We start from the raw sequence: 26,213 nt of genomic DNA on the forward strand, positions 1-26,213 counted from the left end.
TTTTTCTTATGTTGATGCAGAAACATGGAAAAAATTGCGATTTTTACAACAAAAATTAAAATTGCTATCTTGACATTGATGTATTTAATGCCTTAACTGTGTACATCGAAGTTTTTTAACTGTCTGGTTGTGATTGAGTAAAGATGGTCAAATTCCAGGCTCAAATATATTTATGCATATGTTCCTAACTAACCGTCAAAGATTGAAGAAGACAATTCTACCATTAACTTGTAAGAATGGTTGAGTTTATTTTTCAATTCATTCGTTTTGATTCGTTGACAATCAATTTAAAAGGCTATCATTTCATAGAGTGCAAAATTTGTGCAAATTTCCCTTCTAACGTTAGAACCATTAAAGGCTCCAGAGTTACTGGGAAACGCCATCCCCTTCTTCATCTCGACCAAAGGGAAGATGAAATGTGAATGGCTATTTGAGATTCACTCTGAGCAGGAAGGTCCGGATTTCCATTGGACGTAAGGTGACCTCCCACGCAGAAGGATCCAAAAATGTTTTATCCGCTGTATTGTCTGCTAAGGGGGACAATCAGTTTCTGATTAGTTTCTAGTTTTTTTTTCATTAGCTTGTACTTTGAGAATTGAAGTACTCACTGGAGTCATGAAGCTGTGGATCAGTCTGCGGTGTCCAATCGAAACGCTTCATTTCTTCTTTCCATTGATTGGCAGACAGGTTGAGTTCAGACGCGCCCACCACCACCAAAGTGGAAAACAACTTCTGCGCGCAAAAGACAAAGATCACTGAATACAAAGTTCATATAACCACATAACAGTAGAAAGAAACATTTAATTTCTTAAATAAATACAACCTGCAGGTTGACTGTGACCGGCTGTGAGTTGACTTTGCTTTCCCAACTCTGGAACTGATGCTCCAGCCTGAGAAGGATTGACTCATCATCCCACTGGCTCAGTGTCAGAAGGTGGACAGCAGGGGGAAGTGAAGCTTGGAGTCCAGAGAACTAGAGTGAACGGTAAAGTTGGTTTATTATAGTCTAGTTAACTAGTACATAAAATTCAACATCTATAATAATAACAATAATACAAGTCTGTAAACGATTTTCATATGGTGTGGTACAAATGTGACAAAATGTGAGTCCTTCTGAGGGAAGGATCAATTTGTTAAGCTGGTCTATAAAAGAAAATGGTATTGCAAAATATATTTAGTGCTATAACTATTAGGTCAAAACTTTATTTTAAGTCAGTGGGAAAGTAAACGAGTACCGTATATCAATAATTTATTATACTTATTTTAGTGATTATTTCCTTTCATCTTTGTTTTAATTAAGGCTAACACATCAAACTTCCTTTTAGTCATCATCCTTCCGCTCTCCACTTTCTTCCACTCAGTCGCTTTGCTTCCACATCCTCTCACATTTAGTGACCGTAGAACTAGGGTTTGCGAGACCTGAACGCAGATTTGAGAACGAAATCAAATGTTTTTGAGATGAAGTGTTTGAGGAGTATGTGGGGAGTGACAAGATTGGATAGATTTGAGAAATGAAATTGTGAGAGAGAGCTGGAGTAGTAGTGGAACTAAGCAAGTGTGTGGATAAGAGTACTCGGTTAAGACACATGGAGAGGATGGATGAGTAGCGAATGTTGAAGATCTACAGAGCAGAATTTAATGGAAGGAGACCAAGAGGAAGGCCGCGATTGACATGGATGAATGGTGTTATGAGTGCACTGCAGGAAAGTTGAAGCGAGAGCTCTTGTTGGTGATGGGAATGAGTGGAGAGGTGTTGTAAAAGGATAGTTGGATGTTTAGACGTGTTCTAAAGGCACCTGTATGATGCAGCAGGGGTAAACCAGTGAAAGCTGTCGGACCCTGCTGTTGAACAGAAGAGTGTATTTTGTAACATGGCCGCTTTCTTGTGTCCCGTTGCATCTGGAGGGATGAAAGCATGACCAACTTGGGTGCCGAGGTGCTTAACTTGTTAGGGTGTTTGGGCATTTGGGTTGGCTATGGTCACATTTTGTGTGTTTTTTTGCAACTTTTTCCTTTTTTTCTTTTCTTTGTTGTTGTGTATGTGTTGGTCTTGCTGTCGATCACCCCTCTCGAGGGATATGACCAGGGTAGATAAGCGGATAGATTTTAAAGATCAATTGACCCGGTGTTTTTCAACCAGTGTGCCTTGAGACCTTGTCTCTTGTGGTGTATGAAATTTCCCAATTTTTATCATGTTGTTGATCACTATCTTGTCTGTTTTCCAGTGATCAGTCAAAGAACTCATCTATACCAGTGAGTGGCAGCAGATTACTGTTTTTTTATATACAAATATTCTTGTGATGTAGTACAATTATAAATGTATCTAATAACTGATGAAGTTGCAAAAAATAAATTCAAAATCAGATTAAGGGAAGGAGGAGGGAATTAGAAAATTATACTTTTTGGAAAATAAACTGAGGCTATCTATGTTTCAAGCCAAGTTAATTATCAAATTAGGACTCACCTGCAGTCTAGTATTTGGGTGCAGGTCCCCGTCGGTGAATGACAGTAGTGGCTGCAAAACTACCTTCTCTGCCAGGGGGCGATGTGCATCAGCGGCACTAGCTGGGCGGTCCAGCGAGAGCCGCAGGTGGCCGCGCACTACCAAACCTTGAGGAAAGACGTCTGAAGTCTCGTTAAGAGGCTCGGCTACGCCGCGAACGTCATCGTACAGCAGCCGCCTGTGAAGCTGTTGTCGGGGCAGCACAAGCATATGTATTTATTTTTTTGTGTTTCAGTAGTTATAAGTGGTTGTGTGCTTGGAATGCGTTAATCTGACCATGATTTCCAGTGAGCCATTGTGGATGCTGCTTGCCCCCTGAGAGCGATCCGTCACCACAGTGAGTTGGTCATTGTCATCCTAACAACACACACATACTGTGTATATGAATATATATATATATATATATATATATATATATATATATATATTCTATACTTTTGAAAACGTTAAGAATGCCTCTGTCATGTTTATCCTACAGAAACCATATAATTTTCTATTATCAAACATTTTTTTTAAAAAGGGACAGGAAGCCACTAGGAAGCGTCAAAGAGCAACATGCGGAAGCCGCTTTTGCTTACCCGCGGCTTATGTCGAATATTTATAAAGTAAAACATTTAAGACAAGTCATGTTTATTTGTACAGCCCTTAATCAAAGGAGTCTCAAAGGGCTGCACAGACCACAGATTGTTGCAAACCACAGACTATTACACCATCCCCTGATCTAAAACCTACATGAGGGCAAGGAGAAACTCAAAAACCTCAACATGAGGAAAATGAAGAAACCTTGAGAAGGGACTGCACATTAGGTAATCCCCCATCCAGGATCATCAGGCTGCAACAGATATTGCTAAAACAGGAGCGGAAGTTTTTATTGCTGGTCCGAGTGTGAGAATATACCGGAACTCTGACAGATAGTTGAGTGATTTGAGTAAAAACCCCATTGACTTTTTTTCACGGGGAATTTTCATTTTAATCGGCCAAAAGATTTTTTTTGTTGATAATGTCTCGTTTAACTTTATTTTCAATGAAAAAAAGTCTTAAAGAATAAACTGTTGGTTACGGTACCTTAATGAATGCACGGGAGTTGACAGGGTAATAGTTTCCAGCGATAGGCTCCGACTGTTTCAGATTCCAAGTGGGTCGGTAGTCTTTCCTGATAGGACACACAATATTTAATATGGCATTTTGTTTTTGCATGTGTTTTTCTCAAACCTCCACAAAACCGGATAAGCTTATAAATTGATGTGAAATAATAAACAACAACATAAAAATATTGGTTTAATAAGGATTCATACTTTCTTTTCAGAACTTCTCTTCCATTGGAATCCGTGTAGAATATTCCTGAAGACTTGATGTCCGTGTCCAATCGAGTAATCACCTCCTTGCCCAAATCGTCGCTGACAAAAAAATGGCGTCATTTACCGTTTTCAACTACAGCATGGATGGGCAAACTATAGCCTGCAGGCCACATGCGAACGGCCAAGATTTTTAATCCGACCTGTTCTGCCCCAGAAGTTATTTTGACGTTCATGTAGTTTTCCATATTTATAATGAAAAAAAATCTCAGACCGGAAGTGACAGCACATTGGGAGCAATATTTAAATGTTCTCATTGACACATAGCACGTTATCAAAAGCCATCTGCTTCCGCAGTTTTGCCGTTGACCCCATTGTTTGTAAGCGTCAAAATATATTCTTTTGTAGATACATTTTTTCATGTATTTCATTGAAATTTCTAATTGGTTTGAGGCTTTTGTTTTTAATTTTTGGTGTCACACTTACCGTATTGTTATTGTATGATTTAGTTTTACTCTATTTTGGATACAAGTGGAGCTTGGACGCTATTCATGATCCAGCAATTTATTTCAAGAGGAGTTAAGCTACTTTAAAATGTGTAGAATACATAAAGAGATTAAAACATGGCCCACTCAACAAAAATGGTAAAAACAATAAGGACAATGTATATAAAGGTAAAAAAAAAGGCACCATATTTTCCAGACTATAAAGTGCACCTAAAAACCAACTGATGTGTTGGAACATCTTGTTCAGAGTCATTAGGTGACTAAACCCCCCAAATCCAACCCCAAATGTTGAGTGCCAAGAAGGGAGGCAACGGAAACCAGTGTTGTTGTATTAACCAAACGAGGCTCGAACCAGCAACCTTCCGGTCTCGGGGCAGACTTCCTACCCACAAGCCCACCGAGCCTTATTTGACAAAATACTTGTTTCAAGGGTGTGCCTCATAAGTAAGCAAAATATGGTACTACTGATAAAACAAATGTTGTCTTGCTGCCCCCTGTGTCTTTTTTTTTTTTTTAATTGTGTATTTATATTATATTTATCCAGATACTTGACGTGTAATGTCAAGCAAAAAAAAACAAAAAAAACTTTTGCATTTTGAGTTTTTAATGCATTTGAGCAAATTTAGTGCTTAACAAAGGGGCATAATGTATTACTTGATTTTCTTTCTGAGTGAATCTTAACAGATTTTATGAAAATAACCAAATTATTAACAAATACAGATCAAAATTTAACACGCACATCTAGATGTCTACTTGTATATCAAATCTAAATTCATCTAATCCAAACTACTTTATAAATCCTGATTTGTGTGTGTGTGTATTTGACTTAGTCTCCGAACCTGCTGCACCGATTTTTGTGGAAATTTACACTGGGCCGCTGTGCTTGTTAATTAATAAATGCAAATGAGAAAAAGTTGATAGGCCTACATTATATTTTTCTTCATGTATCTTCAAGGTTACGGATTTGAGAATATCAGCAGAAAAAAACGAATCAATTGTTTTTTCCAAATTTTGTAACCGTACGTGGCCTGCCACTCACAACGTTTGCCCACCCCGGGTCTACAGACACAATTCTCTAGCTGCACTTACTCAATGGGAATCGGGCCCACAGTCCATTCAAGCTCAAGAACCCGGCTGTCAGCATGCAGACGGACGACTTGAGATGCCCACGGCGCAAACCACTGCCTTACTTCCTGCATCACTGACGTCTGAAAAGGCAAGTCTACTTGTTACCAAATTTATTATCCCGTAAAATTCGGACTACAAACCGCAAAAGCTTTCGGCCTTGCAGCTTATGCAATGATGCTGCTAACTTATGCACTTATTTTATTGGTTGTCAGGGGTGCCCGACTAGTAAAGGTAAGAGTAAGACAGGTGGAATATATGTGTTGAGGAAGATATAGGTTTAATATAATTGCGCTTTGTGCAAGAAGAAAACTCGCATGAACAGGCCCTCATCATGGAAAACTGAAAGAGGAGGGCTTACTACCATATTGGGAAAACATTTACGAGTCTATTTGTAAACAGAAATAATTTGGAGGAACAAACGTATTACAAAAAGCCCAACAAAGCAGAAACATTTAAAGTGGAGGAAATATTTTACACAGTTGGATTCTATGGGGGGCATAGTTTTAGAGTGACCTTGATGTTTTTCTGATGAGCATGGCGGGCCGTCGGAACGTTAAGGGGTTAAGGTACCGTAAATTATTAAAACTTTCTGTGTACAGTCTTTGTAAATATCTCACATGAGGCTTATAGTCAGGTTCGGCTTATGTACTGTATGTACAAAATGTTTTTTCCTTTAAAATTACCGTGTGAGGCTTATAATCGGGTCCGATTTTTATGGTAGCTACATTAAAAACACTCCGTGCCTGTATCATCTCTGTCTTGGCGGTCTTGCTGATGACAAATGGCGTGGAGGTGTTCGGTCTGAAGATATATGCTCCTGAAGGCTGGATGCTCATTGAGTTGTTGCCGTCACTAGCGTTGTACCTGAGGCATATATTGAAAGCTTAATTAAGGTAAAATGATAAAAGGATATAAACTGTTGGAGACCAACCAGTAGAAGTTCTGCGTTAGGTGGATGCTCTGCTTGGTCTCCATGTTGGTCAGGCCGCTCAGGAGGCCCGTCTCTGGGTCAAAAGTTACTTGGAGATACTGTAAACATCGGAAAATGGTAGGCAATTTCTATATTGAAATACATTTAAAACTGGATTCAATTTAAAGAGAGTCTGTGTGACATGTGAGCACTAAATGTTTCTGTAGGTTTTTGAGTTTTCCCTTGCCCTCATGTAAGTTTTAATCAGGGGATGGTGTGATAATTGTCAGTGGTTTGCAATATTCTGTGTTCTGTGCAGCCCTTTGAGACTCCTTGTGATCAAGGGCTATACAAATAAACATGACTTAACTTGACTTGTCTCATGTATAGTGTACCCAAAACGACTGCTACAAAGCACACAGAAGAATACAAACTACGTAGACTCAAAGTGACCAAACCGTACCGTTTTTTTTCTCTTTCTGCCCAGTCTTGCCAGTTTTTTGTTTTTTGAGGTTACCCTTAGCAGCAAGATGGAAGACAATCATGTCAGCTTCTTCTATGTGAGACTCATGTTATGTAAAATAGATACAAATGTAATGACTGACAAGTATTAAAAATTACAAGTTTATACGATAATTCATGTATTTTTGGCTTATTTCTTGAATAAATATATTTTTTTAAATTATTTTTTTTTAACTACTCGGAGGCAAAAATAATAAACAAGGTCCTTTTAAACGAGCTCCCAGTGAATGACTTCTTTAAAAAAAAGGCAACGTCTGGCAAAAACTTTTAGCTTGTCAAGAACCAAAAAATTAAACATAATTGAAGCTAACCCACAAAAACTATTTAAAATCCCCCTGTAACATCAACGATCATATTATTAAAACTAGCAAAAAATTGAGAATAAAAGATGTCCAGTTAAAAAAAAATAGAAAAACATTTCTAACTCATTTTATTAATTTCCAACAAACTGATAAAAATACATTATTTTTAACGGCCATTTTTTATAATCAGCCATTTTCTTAATATGTACTCTTATTTCATGATTCCTTTCATCTTTTAATCATTAAATTATAATTATGAAACTACAACCTTCACATAATTGTAAAAGTTTTTAGTATTGGAGAGCTTTCATAATAAAGTTTCCCTAAACATATTTTATCATATTTTTTTCCCAAAGTCAAGTCAAGTAATTTTTATTTGTATAGCCCTTAATCACAAATAGTCTCAAAGGGCTCAGTGTATCTGATCCAAGACCAATTATCATAGCATCATTGCATTGCTTGTTTTTTAATCATATGTGTGTATATTATATTACATATTTATTATATATTGTAATAACTCAACATACTGGTATAACAATCAAAAAGGCAAACACATTTTATTGACTCTAAATGGAATATTGTAAACCGAGGTTGAAACAATTCTGTGATATTCATATTGACATACAACCTTAGTAAAAAAGTGTCATGAACCTCGTTTATTGGATTTTCCCCCACCCAAAAAAAACCAAAACGAAATAAATATCATTAAAAAAGCATGGGCTTGAGTAATGTGACATTGTTCACCTTGTTTGATATGCTTTTAGGTGCACGGTGGTCAATGGAGGCCATTGGAGGCGCGTTTTGGAGAAGGGCCACCGAGTAAGTGCTGAAACCAAGCGGTGGGGCCTCGGCCTGGAAGAGGAGCTCGTTCTCAGCAAAGCCACGGTTCCTCCTCAGCTGGCGTGTGGTCTGAGAGACTGGAACCACGTCGCATTCCACGGATGTGCCATCAGCGTTGGTCACAGAGTACGCCGTGCCGTTGACCGGAAGCCTGATAGGCCACGAGACGGGCCGGCCAAGAGGATTGAAGATGTTTACGGAAAACTGGGAAAGGGAGTTGTGCATTGAGAAAATCGGATGACAAAAACGGAAGACTGGCCTTTTTACCTTTTTGCTGGACTCTGTGATAGGACACACACTGATGTTAAGGCTGTCGCAGTACACTCGCTTGGCGATGGAGCCGGTCAAAGCGGACAGAGTGTTGCTGACCAGAACCTGATGGCGGCAAAAACTAGTCAATTGGCACAGTCTGCATGAACGATGCAATGACGATGTACAAGTTGTTTTGGTCAACTGCTTAGTATTAAGTAGTAAGAAAAATAAATAATACAGAACATTAGTGTTATCCCTTATTTATCACAGTTCATGGTGACAAGGACCCCCTGCGATATGCAAATAGCAGAAAAGTAGCCCCTCATGTTTTACCAGTTACTCTGCCAGCCCCTGCTCAAAGCAATAGTCGACCTAAGAAATATTAATTTCAGACAGAAAAGAATGGGAAAAAAAATGCCACCACATACTGAAACAAATTTGTTCCATTGGCCTTCGCTCTCAGCAATAGTCGACTGACGATAAATCACAGTCCAAAGAGTGTGGTATATCTCAGGTGGGCCACAATGGCATGCTTAAGCGGCCTGAACCGAAAATAATGGCACTCTGTCGCCCCCTGCTCTAAGTAACAGTCGACTAGGGTTGTAGATTTAGGCCAAAAAAGCCCGTCTCTCGCCAAAACCGCCCTCTGCTGGTCCCTGCTCGCAACAATAGTGGTTTGGGGATAATGGAATAAGGCGAAACAGGTGGTTTTTTTAATTTTAGGCAAAAATAACAGGAAAAAAAGCACCGCCGAGAATGCCACTAACTGGCTCTATTGGCTTCTGATCTCAGGAATAGTGGACTGGTGATAATAAGACATGGCCAAAGCAGTGCAGCTCATATTAAGCAGGCCAAAATGGCACACTTCAGCGGCCTGAACTGAAAAACAAAACGAGTATTCTGCCATCCCCAACTCTCAGCAGTAGTCGAACAGGGGATAATGGAACCGGGACACAACAGTGAATTTTATGTTGGGTGGGCCAGAAAAGGCACACCTCCCAAAAATTGTCTCTGCCTGTCTCCGCTCACAGAAATATGGGATTAGGCATAAGTGCAGTTCATTTTAGGTGAAAAGTTTAACTATTATAGATAGCCTATTATTTCTCGCCTCCACTCTTGCGACAAAGAAAACTAATGTGCTCTGCTCGCCCCTGCTTTCAGCAATAGTCGACTAGGGATAATGGATTGTGACCAAAACTGTGCATTTCATTTCGGGCAGGCCATGACCACACATCTTTCAGTAAATGTGCATTAAGCTTGTCCCAGCTAACAGCAATATGAGGTTGGGTATAAATGATTGTGGCCAGACGAGTACAGTTCATTTAAGTGAAAATGCAGTAACAGCAAAATCATTTCAAAACTGTTTTGCCTGTTGCAAATTTGCTCTCTGTGTCCCAGCTTTCGGCAATGGATCAAGAATAATAGATCACAGCTAAAACAGTGTCGTTCATTTTAGTGGGGCTACAATGACACGCATAAGCAGGATGAACAGATAACAAATTTAAAAATGCGCTCTGCCACCACCTGCTCTGAGCAAGTCGGGGATGATGGATTGCCGCCACAACTTTGCATTTCATTTTTGGCAGGCCAAAACTGCCATCAACAAGAGTAAAAATGAACGCTTGATTTTGTTTTCATTGAAAATGCAGATTTCAGAATTTGCTATAAACTGCTGTAATAAATGACGTAATATTCGTAGTATTTGGTAAATCTCTGAACCCAATTTCGAATCTATATTAGGTCAATACTAAAAAAGAAGTACAGTCATCCTTTGCTGTTACGTGGTTCACCTTTCACAGTCTCGCTGCATCACGAATCTTTATCATGCATTGTATTCTGCATTCTGATTAAATAAACAGTCCCTCAGACAATAGGTACAGTATTGGTAAATAAATAAATGTTAACAGGTATAACAGTAATGTTTTGTTAAACAAATGCTGGTGCCTATAAAAAAAAGGGTTTGAGTATCTTATACTACAATTGTTCAAGGATTTCGCCTATCACGTGTCCGTGTTTTTAACGTGGCCCACGAAATAAATGAGGGTTCCACTGTGCATCTAACACTAATGGGCAACAGACTGAATTCCATCTCCCTTACATGAAACCCATACAAAGTCCAAGATAGCGTGACCCTCCTCGTATATATAAAATTACAAGGCCATACATCCCTGAAGTGGAAAATCTACAGCACCTGACAATGTTGCCAGCCATTGGCAAGTCTCCTGGCGTAGTCGTTTGCGACGTGCTGCTTTTCGGTTCCGGATACGGCATCGTGATGCTGAGCGACCGCCATTGCTCTCTCTAGACCAGGAAGAGTCCGAGGTCAGATTTCGCTTGAGGTGGACTGAATCTTTCGGACTTACTCAAGGCGAGACTATTGCCCTTGCCGAAGGGCCCGCTCGTAGAAGCCCGACCGCCGAGAACTTCCAACTGGTTACAAGTCTAAAATAGTTTTGAAAGCACATTTCAAGTTATTGGTTGACAAAATCTGGATCTGATCTAACCTACCTGCAGGTTGCTATTGCTGAGCCTCTCATAACGTTTCAGCGCCGGTCTACTGCTAAAGTAGCCAGTCCAAAAGTCATGGGCGTCGTCCGCATAGGGGAAAAAATCGTCTGTTTTAAGGGCCCTGCGCAGAAACTCAAAAAAGTTTAACAAAGTCTTCGCTTTTGGACTGTTGTAGAAATTGGAGGTCCGATAATCGAGAGAAAGTCTTCTCATAAGTGGATAAAAGACATAGACAGAGAGCCAGCCTCGTTACGGAGGGAGATGTCACTTTATTGATGCGTCAATAAAGATCTCACAGAGCTAGGAACATGACAATGTATTTAAAGCTGGTAGTGACGATTAGGCTTCGATTGAGTACACCCCAAAAGGCGGTCCTGTATCACGTATCAAGTACAGAGCGTCCCGTCCCTTGCACGCTATCTTCAAGGAAACTTAATGTCTGCCAAGAGTATCTTCAAGGATGTCTACCCGACCTTTTCCCACAAACGTAAAAGCAAGTCTTTCTAAATTTCTACATGTATGCAAATCCATTCTACATTTGCAAATGTATTTGCCACAACAGGACTAGCGTTTAAGTCTGACAAGTTTATTTTGGTTTTAAGATTGGACAGCTGCAAAGGAGATTTTATAGGATGCCAGTTTGTTATTTTGACTATTACTGGAAACTGTTGTTAAGTGTTTTGACGATTATGAACAGTTAACATCATTGCTACTATCAATTGAATTCCACACCCTTTTGGGCAGATTTGCTTTTGTAACCTAGGAGATAATTAATATAATAATTTGATTAATAAAAATAAAGGGCTCCGGGAGATCCTTTAAAACAGGTTGGAATTTCTTATATGAAGTTTGAGCTCTATCCTGTCATTCTCACAAGTCCAAAATGAATAGATGTTTTCTCTCCTTTTTTTGAGTGTCTACTAAATTAGAAATTCATCAGGGTCCTACCAGGAGAGGTTGGCCCGGTGAAGCTCTTGTAGGTAGCAGGAAGGCGTGGAGTAAAGGACGTTCACTCGGCTTCCGTTAGACTGCCGGGCATTGACGTAGTGGATCAGTTTGTCCAAGTTCTTGTACCACAAATTTGCATTTTCGTAATTGAAGTCCGAGCCCATGGTCATGATGATGTGATTGGACTTGTACACCATAGACTGAGCCGGAAGGAAGACCAAATCAGACAAATCAAACATTGTGGATTCACCAGATTAAAAATAAAAATGCCTGCATAAAAACTTAATAAAATTATTCTCAGTCTTTTTTCAACAATATGTTCTAGCCAAATACAAGCTCAGGGTTAAACAAAATATTATTTATCAAGCTTTTGAATGTAACCATATTTCTACAGATTAATGTAGTTCTTGCTTTAGAGGGAGTTCTAAAGACAACTACAGTATGTCAGCAACGTTTAGGGGAGGCTCATTTCTCGACCTATGAGTGTTTAAAAAAAAGTATGTTTACACGACAGTTCATGTAATCTTGCTTATTATTTAAATCAATATTGTTTTTAATAAATTGGTTTCTTAACCACTAAGAGGCGCCAAATATTACACTGTCCTTGCACAGGAAGTGACCAGACTCTCCAACTGTATAATAAAGATTTGAAACCCTAAAGTGTTCATATGTAATCAAAAGATAATAAGTGTGTCATGCCAAGATTTAGTTTCAGCACGTGTCAAAGTGAAATTTTGCCCATTATGTACAATCATAATTATAACAATAATTATAATCAACCAGTTAATAAACGTTATTTGGAAAGCATCAACAGGAACTCACCAGTGACTAAGAATGCACCCTTTTAACTGGGACTACACACACCTATAAAATAAAGGTGCAAAGCTCCAAAACTTTAACTTTTCACAAATGCCTGGAGGGTTAAAAGGCCTCACAGGTTTAGGCTGCCTGGGAACAATGGCGACCAACAAGGCCGAAAGCCACAACCTTGTCACCCCAGCTAGGAAACATGGCAAAACCAAGCCATGGTTTTCTATGAGAGAGACTTTTCTGTGGTGGGTTTTTCATTTGGCTATGTAGCCAAGTCTCCGACTTTTTTCCATCCCTTTTTTTTGGGTGTTTGGGCATTTGGGTTGGCCATGGTCAAATTTTTTTTGTGAGCTTTTTGCTACTTTTTCCCTTTTTATATTTTCTTTGTTTTTGTATGTGTTTGTAGCTGTTGGTCACCCCTCTCAAAGGATATGACCAGGGTAGATAGATAACGTAAATAAATGTAGTTTGTTTGTATCAAACACGTGCTTTATTTTTTTGTGTGGCTCTTATAGTTTCCTTCTGGATTGATCAATCAATATCCATATCTATGAATGGAAACATTGATAATTTAAAGCGAAAATTGAAATACTACTGTACGTCAAATTATTTCAGGTGCGAAACCATGAGCACTACCGGCTGGCCGATTAAGTAACCACCGAATTCGATTCTGAATTAAATATTATATCAAGCAATTACTCTACAAACCTAAAATAGAATAAAATAATCCTAATAATAAAATGTTATCATTATTATAAAACATTTCCTTTTCTAGTTAAAAGAAAAATTATCTTTAAAATCAGCAAAATAGGTAGCAGGAAGAAAATATATTGACATATTCATCTTGTTCTCAATTTACGCATTAATATTCTTATTTACAATATATTTACTTCTTGTAAATATTCATATTAATATTATTATTATATAATGTTATTCAATTTCCTTGTCACAAAAAAGTAGAAGGGAGAAAGGACATTCCCGTCATTAAATATTTTGTTTTAGATCATAAGAAAAATGTAAATATGCAGTAACATAATAAAATTATGATGAAATATAAGGAAAGCTCACCTTTTATTTCACAAATGCTTCTTCTTTATTTTATTATTTAATTTAGACATTTTAAAAGTTCCTTGTACTGCCCTAATGTAATTTTGGAACCTATGACTTATATTAACAACGTATATTACTTAATGTCACATAGTGGTAAAATAAATAAATGAAAAAAAAAAGCAAAAATACGCGAACTATCATATAAATAAGCTTTTTTTAAAAATAAACACTTTTAGGTGGAGACATTTGCATTTACTTTATATAACATGAGCCTCACCGAAAGAAAGCTGAGATACTTATCTGACATCTTGCTGCTACAGGCACCTAGAAGCCTCCAAAAGGCTGGACAAAAAATGAAAAGTAAAATGGTGCGTTTAGGTTACTATGAGTCACCGTAATTAGTATTCTTCCTTTTGATTTACAGCATTCATTTTCAGTTGGACTACACCAGATGGCCGGATCCAGACTTTTTAAAGTGGGCCAAATCAGTAAAAAAACGTCAACGCCAAATATTTACCTTAGTTTTTCGTAGCCTACCCTAAAAATTCTAATCATGGATGATAAGAGATTCTAAGGATAACACATTTATTCCCAAACAACTGGGAACCAAAGATGTTCATCTTGGGCAGTGAATAGGGTAACAATTTTTCACCATAAACATCAAAAACTCAAGAAGCACTTGAAAAAGAAAAAGAGGCCCTGACTCAATTGCCATACTGCTTCGAAAACAAAAAAGAAAAATACAAAATAAGACGGGCAATAAGATCAGACTCAATGATTTGGCTGGACCGACTGAAGTTGAGGAAATACTGCACCTTTACGGCTATTTAGCAGTAAGACGGAGCATTTGATTTTTATTTATTTAAAAAAAAAATCATAACTTTTGACGTAAATGAGTTAGGGACTTGCTTTTAAAAAAAAAAACATACTCAGAAAGTTTTCGGGGTATTAGATTAAGTTATCCAATTGGCTGGAGCAGGCCCGTGGGGTGTATGTTTGACATGGTGCACTACACCATACAACAACATTCACTGGTCAAATAATACACACTGTACCTTTGATATATTATTAATCATTTGCTACAGCAGCTTTAGTTTATTTTAAGAAGCTTCACTACAGGTGATCTCACCTGCCCATTTGCAGCATTGAGAAAGCGTTCCACCACATTGTCCACATTGTAGTCGTCTAGGTCAGGATCGTCCTTGATGGGTGGATCGTCGCAGGACTGGTCCCAGCAGAAACCATCCGGAGGGTTGTACCCATTAGGAAGGATCCCTTTCATGAGTTGGAGGGGCGAAACCGAACATCATCAAGGGCCACATTCGAGTTTTGGTTCTTAAGTTTGGGACTCCTCAAAATTTATATTCCCACAGATAACGAGTTTGTTGGGTTACCAGTGAAGAGGTCGGCCATCGGGGGAGTGAGGCTGTCCGACGCCCTCCACAGCAGCTCCTGCTCCTTGGCTAGCATGCGCCGGCGTCGGTCCTGGTAGTCCAGTCGGCCAAAGAAGAAGCCGTCATAGCCCATCTGGAGCAGGATAAATGGCTTTATAGGATTTACTTTTTCATTTTTAATTCCAGCCTATCTTATCTCATTTATTTTCCTCTTCCTTTTGGTTAACAATAGTTTATATAGTTTTTATACTTTCCAGTTCAGGCCTTTTAGTGGTATAAAAACCTTCATTCATTAAAAATAAATTGATTTGAATAATAATAGCATCTATAAATTATCATATTTATATGAGATTTTTTTTCATCCTGGTAGATCAAGAAATGTGTATGTATTCATTTATTTAATACAATGGTTCCCAAACTTCCAGGCTAGCTCCCCGTTGGCTCCCCAGTGAATTCCTAGCGCCGCCCACCCTCGCCCTAGCTAGCTCTTCAATGCTAAATAAAGCATCCATGATTCAATTAGTTAAAAATAACATTATATCACAAAACTCTTCCTTTTTTATCTTTTTGGGGGTTTGTTCTGCTCTGAACATGCCTGTTAAAATTAACATAAAAGCAGATAGGCAAAAGGGCTCTTCGAACTAAGTTGTGCATTACATAAAAGAGAAAATATTTAACTTTCAACTTTTTAAGGCAAACTCAAACTACGCTCCCCACCTTTAAGTAAAAGCCATTGCTGTCAAAACTGAAAATCAGATTTCAGAAAGGATAAAGAAAATTCTTAGATTTTTTATACTAACATATAACAATGTTATTTCAATGTAGTAGTTCAGCAGATGACATAATGGATAAATAACCAGGAACCAATCAGCATTATAAATACAAAAAAATAAGAATTGCTGGTCTTCAAGAAAAAAGGTATTGTGTAACTTGCTATAAACAGCTGTAGTAAACTACGAAAGACGTTTCTAAGTCTAATGTGCATTTGTGTTTTTTAAGTCTTTTAGGTAGAAGTGTGAATGAATTATTTTCCCCAAAATAATTTAGTATAAATATAGTTTTAAGTTTTGACTTCTGGTTACATATAGCACATCCCCAAAAATGTATACAAACATCAAATAGCCATTTTTTTAAATATTGGGAGTGTTTATCAAAGAAAACAATGTTGTGAACATGTATAAATAAAGCTGAGATGCAAAGAGTTCCAAACACAGATGCCCCAACATGTCACTTTGTTTTCAAGAATACTATCAAAATTGTTTTTGCACAAGCAGCATAAGCCCATTATCTGCCAATCTTACTCCAAATCACAAATAGAAAAAAAAATGGCTATTCGGAGTCAAAGGGACTATCTAAAGTGATGTCATCAGGATTTTGTGGAGACACTTCCTTTCCACCTAAATTTTTTTTACATATTGAAGTCAGCATGTTAAATGTACCTGTGCAAACATGGAGGCGTGTTCACGGGCGTGTCCAAATGGGTCAATGCTCCAGGCTACCCGGGGCCGGCCGCATGGTCCGAAGGTCTGGTTAAGGAACCTGAGGCCCATGGTCATTTGATCCACGACGGCACTGTAGTGAGTGGTGGCTTCGTCGCTCATGCACCAGCCGCCGTTTACAAACTCCAGCCGGCCTGTGATGGGGCAGGGGACACAAACGGGACGCTTCATGGGATTTGTTTGACTTGAAGGAATCCTAGCAGATCGCACCTTGGTTGACCAGCTGCTTGACTGTCTCCTGCATGTCCGAACTCTGGCGGCGCCACCATCGGTAGAAGAAGGCCGTCTCTACGTAGATGAACCTGCGGTCGGGGTTCTTGAGAAGCTGCTCCACCACCGAATCCAGGATGTATTGCACGCCAGCATGCTGGATTTCGTTTCGGTCTACACACAAGACAAGATAGCTTAAGATTTGACGTCAAAAAAACTGCTGTTCCTGATGACAATTGAATTCAAAGTGATAGTCAGCTTCATCGTCAATACTGCATCATAAACAGAGAATAGAAATTGTGTTTCTCTCAGCCCTCAGTGTCTGGAAAATTAAAAAAAAAAACACAAGTAGACAGTATGACACATAGAGAGACAGTGCACACATAAGTCATAGTGGTACCTTGTAAAAGTTCCGAGTTGTGCAAAAAGTTCATTTTTACAAAATTCAGTTTTGTTTATAGTCCATAAAGGTTAACCAAGCATTTTATTATTTTTATATAGGTTCAGTGGCCCCTCTACACAAGAGATTAATTTGTTCCCGGATCCAGCTCGTTTCTCGAATTTCGCGTCTCTCGAACAACTTTTCTCAATAAGATAGAACTGAAAACCTATTAATCCGTTCTGGGCAATCCAAAATTATGCAAGGTAACCCTTAAGAGCGATAAAACACATCTTAATGGACACTAAAAGCACATTCAAATAGTAATTGAACAAAACAAATACAGTAATAAGATCAATAATATATTAACAAAATAAAACGCGAGTTAATTATATCCACTTACAGATGGAGTGGCAGTGGCGAACAAAGGTTTATGCGTGGTAATGGAGGACTGAGCTGGGCCATCGTGGAAAGATAAAATTGAAATTATATTAAATGATTATAAGTATTTAGTGTTAATGTTCTTTCTCATTTAACTTCACAACTTTTCAATTTTCTTTTTCAAATTCATTTGCCATTCAAGTACTAAGAGCAAGCGGCCGCCAAGAATCACTTGTCTCACTAACGCCCCTGTTGAAAAAAAATGCTTCCCTTTTCAAACAAATAATGAATAAGCTGTATTGGAGGTTCATTTATTTGGTGATCTGACAGTACCTCACCACACATGAACCTCACAGCAGATCACTGTCTACTAAATGATAATAAAAAATACTGTATATAATAGTGTTTAATATAAATTAGAAAACGTAGTAGTATGATTAAAGTCCAAGAGCGTTCTGCATAAATGGGTCAAGTTCCCCCAATGACCCCAAAAGGTTTAACCTTTAGATGACTACAGATTGTCTCTGTACTTGCTTTTATTTGTATCTGCCCAGTAATTGTTTTTTGTTTTTTTTTGTTTAATGTACACCGTATAACTAATATATGCAACACAAAAACAGAATTGTTGTGGAACTCAAAATGTTGACTGGACAGTTATGGACTGTGCACCATAAATCATTAGTAACATCAAATATTACACATTACAGGCAGGTACAGTTCTAAGGTCTTGGGAACATCCTGTGTGCGTTCAAATCCAGCTCCCGGACTTCCTGTGCGGAGTTTGTATGTTCTCCCCGTGCTTGCGTGGGTTTCCTCCGGCACTTCCTCCCACATTCCAAAGACATGCATTTCAGGTGGATTGGCCGGTCCAAAATTGTCCCTAGGTGTGAATGAGCGAGGGAGTTGTCTGTCCCTGTGTGCCCTGCGATTGGCTGGCAACCAGTTCAGGATGCCCCCTGCCCACTGCCTGATGATTGCTGGGATGGGCTCCAGCACCCCCGCGACCCTACTGAGGATAAGCGGTGCAGCTAATGAGATGAGATGAGACAACTACGTATATTAGTAGCTGTGTCCTTAGGTTTTCCTGATAGTTTTCCCCTGACCTTCCTACTTTGATAACCTGAAATTATTTCGTTTTGATGTGCCACCCCGAGATTTTAAGAAGCTCCTATTGGTCACACTGATGAACATTTTTTGGAGGCGCCATTGACTGCAATTCAATAGGTCATAAACTATAAAATAAAACATAAATGATAGTACTCTGGTGGACATGAGGGGGGTCAAAATGTAGATATAAATTCCAGGAATATTCACAATAATACTGAAATTAATAAATTAAGTGGATTAAACACAAAATGCGTTTCAGGACAAGCATAAAGCGACTGTTTTTAGACCTCCATAGAAGTACTGGTCCACGGTCTTGAGCCAGCCCACATCGTCATGCGTGTGCGGTACCAGATGGACGTTGAGCATGGTCGGATTTGTAGCGTGACAGGACTGCACAAAACAACACCAACAAAAACTGATAATTTATTAAAGACACATATACATAACTGCTTATCTAAAGAACATGTTAATCTTTAAGAAGTGTCTCTATGGCAGTGTTTTTCTAATAAAAGCGCAGGGGCACACAATTATGCCTCAGGAAATTATCCAATTGTATCTTTGCAAAAAAATACCAGTAACACTAACATTGACTTGTGTTACTGTTTTTATGGTACTGTGTCCGCATTTGGCGGCTGGGTGGTCAGCACACAACCCCATGGTGCAGAGGTTCAAGTCCAGCTACAGCAGCCTCCCTGTGTGGAGTTTGCATGTTCTTTACGTGCCTGCGTGAGTTTCCTCAGGGCACTCCGGTTTCCTCCCACGTTCCCAAAAAACATGCATGTCAGGTTAATTGGCTGATCGGGGATTGGGTGTATGGATGCTCAGAACAAAGTTGTGTTGGTCTTTTTGACAATGAATATTCTAAATCTGATCATTGGCCCGAACATTCTGATCATTGGCCCGAACATTCATCCAGATAAGTAGGTAGCTGTAGATTACATTTTGTTTCTTTGTTTGAATTAATAATTTGCTAATGAGCTTGTACAATGAATTTAAAAAATGTATTTGGTTTGATGAAGTTGTTTAAAGCCACAATTAGTAATATACGACCAATAGATGGCACTGTATTGCCTGGTACAAGTGAGTGCCAGTGATACACGGCAGAGCGTGGTGGCAGGGTGCTAGAAAAATATGGCACTGATCTAGGAAAGGATTTCATGGTGTTAAAGAAATAATTTCTCTACCCATCTTTTTTAAAAAATAAAATTCACATTGGTATGATATTTCATGTATTTCCGCCCTAGTATTCAAATCAATGCTTTTTTTACTGGATACTGGAAGTTTTTTGTACCACTAGGAGGCACTAAATGTTACACACTATCCCTTTAAGATTACACTGCAAAACAAGAAATAAATAAATCAAATAATGTAAAAAAATAGTCTATAGTTTTGCTGATTTTAGTTATAATTTTCTTGTTAAGAATAAAAAACATTTAAACATAGTTACAGAAATGCCGGTCCGTCGGCAGACAATTTTGGCTCTTTCGGTGCCAGGAATTAATTTTTAAAAGTTTTCGCCCGACGGTGTGCTTGGAAGTTTTTTTAAATGAAAAAAAAATCACTGCTCTATTATATCACCAAACTTAATTTCATGTAACAATATACAACGATTAATCGAGCTAATTGGTCAGGTCAATGTATCATACCTGTCAACATGTATGTTTTTGCCGTACAAAGTACATTTATTATGCATTCTAAGACGTGTACAACATACAAGAAAATCTGTACGGAAAACCGCAAATTTGTCAATTATGGGTACCATCCGGTATACACCGACTATCACGAAACGGCAAATCAATCAAGTCAAACGAATTCGCCGCGGTAGCCTCTATCTCAGTATTGTTTTTTTTGTTGCAAAGGAAGCGAGCGGTTTGATGCTACTGTGCGCATGCGTCTGCCGCCTGGGTATTTCCCATCATGCATCATTCCGTGGTAGTTGTGTAGTCCGTCTCTTTTCAGAGAACCGGCTTTGTCGGCTCAACTCATTAAAGAGAGCCGGCTCTCAAACAACTCACTTGCTTTGATTGATGCATTATTTTACGAATTATTATGTTGTATAAAGAAGTTAAGAAAAAAAAGAAGTATAAAAGGAGAAAATGTAAAAAGACAGGTTTGTGGTTATCCCTTTTATCAGAATATTATCAAGAATAATTTAATGCAGAAAATGAATTAATAATTTAAATAAGAAAATGTATTATTCTAATTAATTATATTTGCATGTGTTTTTTCCTTCTACAGTGAACGTCCAAGCTACTTAACGAAACACATGTACAATATAACATGTTAAACTACATAAATAAACACAGTTGAAAAAAAATGTGGTGTAAGATTATTTTGTATTTTGTAAGAGAAAATATGACAGTTTGTAAGAGCATGGAGCCGTGGTGGTTGACAGGTTGATGTATGAATCGAAAGCGTTTTAAACAATATTCTATTTTTCTAAATGTTTAGACTGCCACACCATGTGATGGTTACAATCAGATAACACACCATCAATAGTCCAAATTGCACTGTTGTTTTCACTACTGATCCATCGCAGAATTTTGCTCGGACACTGGAGCTCATTTTAGTTTAGTAAGTTCTATTTAGAATGTTTGATTTAGAAATGGAGCACTACTATTTGCATTTGCTGTTTAATGCAAAATAGGGAAGATAATGCATAACATGCATCCATGAGATCTGCAAATGTACAAATAAGATCGTTAGACTTACTAGTTAGTACAAAATTAAAGGTTTGTGAATCCAATGACAATGTATATTCCGGAGAACTGATGTTATTAAACAAATTGTTTCAATTGTTTTATTTCCAATTTTCCCTCGAAGACGTGAACGCAGCGTGACGTCATTTTAAAACGTGCAGAGATTTCCTACCTGATAGCCACATTTGTCATTTTTCTTTTCTTGAAGATCGAGCGGCACACTCAAAGTTTCCCCGAGAAGGAAAAGGAGCAAAAACAGCTGCCGGCAGCCTGTCGCCATATTTGCAAATGAAGTTGAAAGTCATGTGACACGTGTTTACGATGCAAGCGTCATATGACCTTTCTTAAATCCCTCAATTTTGTCTGACAGGTTCAAGCTACAAGCGTTTCTTTTGTGTGATCCATTGCAGACTTTGTTTTTCTTAAAAACATCTTGAAAATTCCTAGCACTAGTTACATTTATGTATTTACTTATTAACATTTTATTTTAAAGCTTAAATTATGCTCCCTAAATTGACAGTATAATGTTGTTTAAATCATTGTGCTCACCACATTGTTTATGGTCCATTTTGTTGAACGATTTTAAGTCAAAACAAGTCAAGTCATTTTTATTTGTATAGCCCTTAATCACAAATAGTCTCAAAGGGCTTCACAAGTTATTACATATAAGAAGTTTAGGTTACAGTGCTCTGAAAGTGGGGCCATCTTGCACAAGTACAGGTGTGTAAAATAGTTCATCAGTCTCCGCTATTCTCTGAAACCCCTGAAAGATCAGCTTCTTAGATGGAGGGATCATGTTGCTGTATAAATCATAAATGGATTTATTATCTTGCATGTCAGGCATCACATGTGTGGTGGGAGGTATACTCAGTTGATCTGCACTGTTCTCCCCTAAGCGCAGATCAGTCAGTTTCCCTGAGGCAGTGGGACAACTTTCGTCACTGGACAATCACGTCGAGAATGACCTGGGGCATGGCAGTTAAAGCAAAGGTTTTTGTCTCGGCAATGAGAGAGAGCACCGTGTTCGACTTCTTTGCAAATGATACATGGTTTGTCAGTGAAACCATTAATTTTGTCTCCAGGTCGCCTGGTTGGAGCTCGCCTTCTCTCTTGAAACTGGTTAGAGGCACCACGTAGCAGAACTTTCTCCAACATACTAATAACGTCCGTTAGAGGGACATACTGTGGGCGCGAAGTCTGAGGTGGCTCGTACATGAGGGTTGGACCATGGTTCACCTCAGCTTTGTGTACGGCAATTTCCGTACTATTTGCAGGTTGTTGTAGGGAAGCTGCTTTGTAGCTCTTCTCAGCGTGGTATTCATTCAGCACCTCTAGTACTTCACATGCTGACCACTTATCGATGGTTTTAGATCTGTAAGTGAGTGCCAGTTCTTTGCAAGGGCAGTTCCTAATAAACATGCGAGTAATCTCAATTTCAGGGTTGTCAAATGTTTTGCCCTGCTCACTCAAGCAGTCAGAGGCAAGGTCAGCTGTTCTGTTTAGTCTCAGCCAGTAGTCATATGGGTCTTCCTGGTCTTTGGGCAAAGTTGAATAAAAGTCAGCTAAAGGGACAGCAGAGTACTTGGTACAGCTAAAGTGTTTCCTGAGAAGACTATAAATTTTGTCAGGGCGGGTATAGACGTCTATATTACTGTTTCTAATGCCAAACCTAACTACATCTTTAGCTTTTCCTCTCAAATGCATAAGGATTTCCTCTGCTTGCTCTTCAAGTCTCACATTACTCTTTTTAATAAATGTCCTCATTAGATCTTCCCACTCATGTACTTTTATTGAGTCTGAGCCTTCCCCAGTAAATGATGGTGGTTCTTTGAGCTTTCTCTGTGTAACCACCTGAACCTGTGATTCATCTGACACATGACCAGGCTTACTCAACGTTTTTGCTACATCTTGTGTGGCAGCAGCGCTAGGAGCTACTATATTGTGTGACTGTATACGTGAGAAAATGCTATCAGCCAATTTATGTCCTATCTCCTGAATAATATTTGTCATCTGATCAGCTACACCCTCAGAAAGGTCACTTGTGCTCTGATTAAACATGTTTCAAAGATGTAAATAAGTCAAAATCGCCTGCGTAACACGTCACTGTATAGCAGTTTTAAATACTGTGAGCTGATGGCTTCATGAAATGATGTGGCAGGTAGGACAGTCCTCGGTTCGGGTCACGGCACCAATGTAACCGCGGTGTACGTGTCCCACCAAAGATCCACATTCACGCTGGACTGGATGATGAGGTTTTTATTATTACAGTTTCTGCAAATGGATGAGTCACAACATTAGCTTTTTCTGCTGGGTCTGATCTCTTTGATCTCTTTGTAGTTCTCTCTGGTAAGACTAACAACAAAGCATATCAAAGAGCTTTCTTTTCACTTTACAGAAAATACATTTTAGAATATCACAATATATTTTTACATCTTTACATTTTAACAAGATACTTTTAACAAGAGATCGTATAGTGGATTTTTAACGTTTACAATGAATTCAACATGTTTTTCTTTAGTCTGAATTTCAACCAACATCATCCTTTTTTAATGTATATGAGAAAATAGGAATAAAAACAATAATGACTATAAAAATGGGTACAATCTACCTGCAAATGGATGAGTCACAACATTAGCTTTTTCTGCTGGGTCTGATCTCTTTGATCTCTACAAGGGGAATTGATATTTAGTAAAACAGAAACAAAACGAAAATAAACGTAAACAGCTTGACAATATCAATCACATTACTATGCATGGTGAGAGATTTGTCAGCTGGGGTTATAATGTTTAAAATTAACTTCTTTTGTGGAGCACCAAAAGATATGTTTTACCTTTGTAGTTCTCTCTGGTAAGACTAACAACAAACCCCGCCTCCTGGTCACATGTTAGAAGCCAAAACCAAACCCCACCCCATACCAGCAGATGGCACTGTTGGACTCAGCATTGCAGGACATTTACCAAAAACTATACTCATATTTCAGCAGGAATTTCAATAAAATAAAAGTTATTATTACACCCGTTACACGTATGCTATAGAGTAGAAGTGAGTTTTAAGCTTAGATTTAAACATTTCCACTGAGCTCAGGGGGAAGAGCATTCCAGAACACCGGTGCCCGGATGGAGAACGCTCTCGAACCAGCGGAACACTTCTGGGCTCTTGGGATCACCAGGAGACAGGTGTTATACAATTCTCGGCACAACACCGGGACATAGGGGGAGATCAGATCTGAAAGATATGAGGGGGAAAGTCCATGTATGATTTTGTATAGTAATAGGAGAACCTTAAAATCGCATCTTAGGCTAACAGGGAGCCAATGCAGGTTAGCCAAAATTGGGGTGATGTGATCGTACTTTTTTGTCCTAGTTAAAAGCCTCGCTGCAGCATTTTGTACCAGCTGAAGACTCTTGAGTCTGGTCATCGGTAGACCGGAAAGTAGTGTATTACAGTAATCGAGACGGGAGGTAACAAACGCGTGAATTATGATTTCCGCATCCGACTAGTATTGGACGAATTTTAGCAATGTTACGGAGATGGAAGAAAGCGGTTCTAGTAATTTTCTTCACATGTGTTTGAAAGGACAGATCGGGGTCGAAAATGACACCTACATTTTTAAGTGAGTCGCTCTGTGTGATGTGGCAATTGTTGATGTTCACAGCGGTTTTAGAGAATAAGTTACTTGACTTAGATGGGTCAATAACTAACATTTCAGTCTTTTCAGAGTTAAGACGCAGGAAATTGAGTGACATCCACTCTTTTATCTCAGTGAGGCAGGCCTCCAAAAAATCCACAGTTTCCCTGTAGTGTGACAGATTCCTCCATCGGGAGATAGAGTTACTGCAATTTAAGTTGTAACTATGGTTTTATCTTTTTTTTTTTTACGTGTGTTTATATCGTTTTTAAATCTTGTTTCCTAGAAAAAAAAAGACAAAAAATATCACCAAAAATGAGCAAAAAATATAATCCAGTAGAACAAAGTTATTAAATCAGCAAAATTATGTGAAATATTTTATTTTTTTAATAGATTCTTTTACAGTGCTATCTTAAACAGTTTTGTGAAACTTGTGGGCAGTTAATAAGTATAAATATTAAAATAATAAGATAAAACATTAATTTTATCTGCTGGTATGTATGAATGTCAGTTTCTCGGCTGATGAACAGAATAGAGGAAAAAATACTAAACAATGGCATAGTTTTTGGGGACAAACAGGGAAATATTATGTGGCACACGTGCGCAGGGCAGCATTGCGGCGCAGTGGTTAGCGCGTATGCGGTACAGTTCTAAGGTCTTGGGAACCTCCTGTGTGGGTTCAAATCCAGCTACCGGACTTACTGTGCGGAGTTTGTATGTTCTCCCCGTGCTTGCGTGGGTTTCCTCCGGGCACTCCGGTTTCCTCCCACATTCCAAAGACATGCATTTCAGGTGAATTGGCCAGTCCAAATTGTCCCTAGGTGTGAATGAGCGAGTGAGTTGTCTGTCCCTATGTGCCCTGCGATTGGCTGGCAACCAGTTCAGGGTGTCCCCTGCCCACTGCCCGATGATTGCCGGGATGGGCTCTAGCACTCCCGCGACCCTACTGAGGATAAGCGGTGCAGCTAATGAGATGAGTCACACGTGTGCCCCAACCCACTGGTTGAAAAACTCTCCTCCACAAAACCATATACTGTACTTCTTTATTTTAGAAAATAAACTACTAATTTCACCTCTGGGGCAAGTTTTAAAAGGCTTTTTTTAAAGGTATATTAACAAAAACGGTTTCTGTAGCCGGGGATCGTCGCGCCAAGGACCCCTCCCTTGGCCACTACCCAGCTCTCTGCACACCCGACCCCTTTGGCCCCTCCTACAGTCTGAAAAGGGTGGCATGCTCCCTTCGGTTTGGGGATGAGATCTTGCCCCAAGTGGAGGAGTTCAAGTATCTTGTGGTCTTGTTCACAAGTAAGGGTAGGATGGAATGGGAGTTTGACGGACGGGT

The 26,213-nt window shown here is 38.8% G+C and overlaps 1 protein-coding gene and 1 long non-coding RNA gene across 3 annotated transcripts; both read right to left on the reverse strand.

Moving 5' to 3' along the window:
• Positions 1-223: 223 nt before the first annotated feature.
• man2b1 (mannosidase, alpha, class 2B, member 1) lies at positions 224-21,537 on the reverse strand. Of its 2 annotated transcripts, none has more exons than XM_088343134.1 (22): positions 21,416-21,537; positions 18,832-18,934; positions 16,678-16,851; positions 16,408-16,601; positions 14,969-15,101; positions 14,704-14,849; positions 11,715-11,914; positions 10,767-10,887; positions 10,622-10,700; positions 10,450-10,559; positions 8,274-8,381; positions 7,911-8,210; positions 6,364-6,461; positions 6,176-6,296; positions 5,394-5,512; positions 3,799-3,900; positions 3,569-3,656; positions 2,780-2,860; positions 2,465-2,689; positions 824-973; positions 609-732; positions 224-527 (listed from the first exon to the last, which is right to left on the reverse strand). In XM_088343134.1, exons 1-22 carry the CDS (start codon positions 21,521-21,523, stop codon positions 427-429), a joined length of 2,985 nt encoding a protein of 994 aa, XP_088199260.1. In that variant the 5' UTR covers positions 21,524-21,537; the 3' UTR covers positions 224-426. The 2 variants fall into 2 exon arrangements, with proteins under 2 accessions (XP_088199260.1, XP_088199259.1); XM_088343133.1 differs by having other exon boundaries at positions 224-530.
• Positions 21,538-23,484: 1,947 nt separating this feature from the next.
• LOC148361484 (uncharacterized) lies at positions 23,485-24,207 on the reverse strand. Its single transcript, XR_015851056.1, has 2 exons — positions 24,074-24,207; positions 23,485-23,572 (listed from the first exon to the last, which is right to left on the reverse strand). It is a non-coding gene; the product is annotated as an uncharacterized LOC148361484 (long non-coding RNA).
• Between the last annotated feature and the right edge of the window lie 2,006 nt (positions 24,208-26,213).

The sequence above is a fragment of the Urocampus carinirostris genome, chromosome 8 (genome assembly GCF_059441175.1).
Source record: "Urocampus carinirostris isolate Australia breed hairy pipefish chromosome 8, RoL_Ucar_1.0, whole genome shotgun sequence".
Classification (NCBI taxonomy): Eukaryota; Metazoa; Chordata; class Actinopteri; order Syngnathiformes; family Syngnathidae; genus Urocampus; species Urocampus carinirostris.

Coding starts and splice junctions, on each gene's coding strand:
- man2b1 (XM_088343133.1), bottom strand. CDS start 21,523: ATGGCGACAGGCTGCCGGCAGCTGTTTTTGCTCCTTTTCCTTCTCGGG. Junction 10,888..11,714: donor CACCGGGCCAACCTCTCCTG/GTAGGACCCTGA, acceptor GTTTCTGCGCAG/GGCCCTTAAAACAGACGATT. Junction 3,901..5,393: donor GTGGGCCCGATTCCCATTGA/GTAAGTGCAGCT, acceptor TTTTTTTGTCAG/CGACGATTTGGGCAAGGAGG.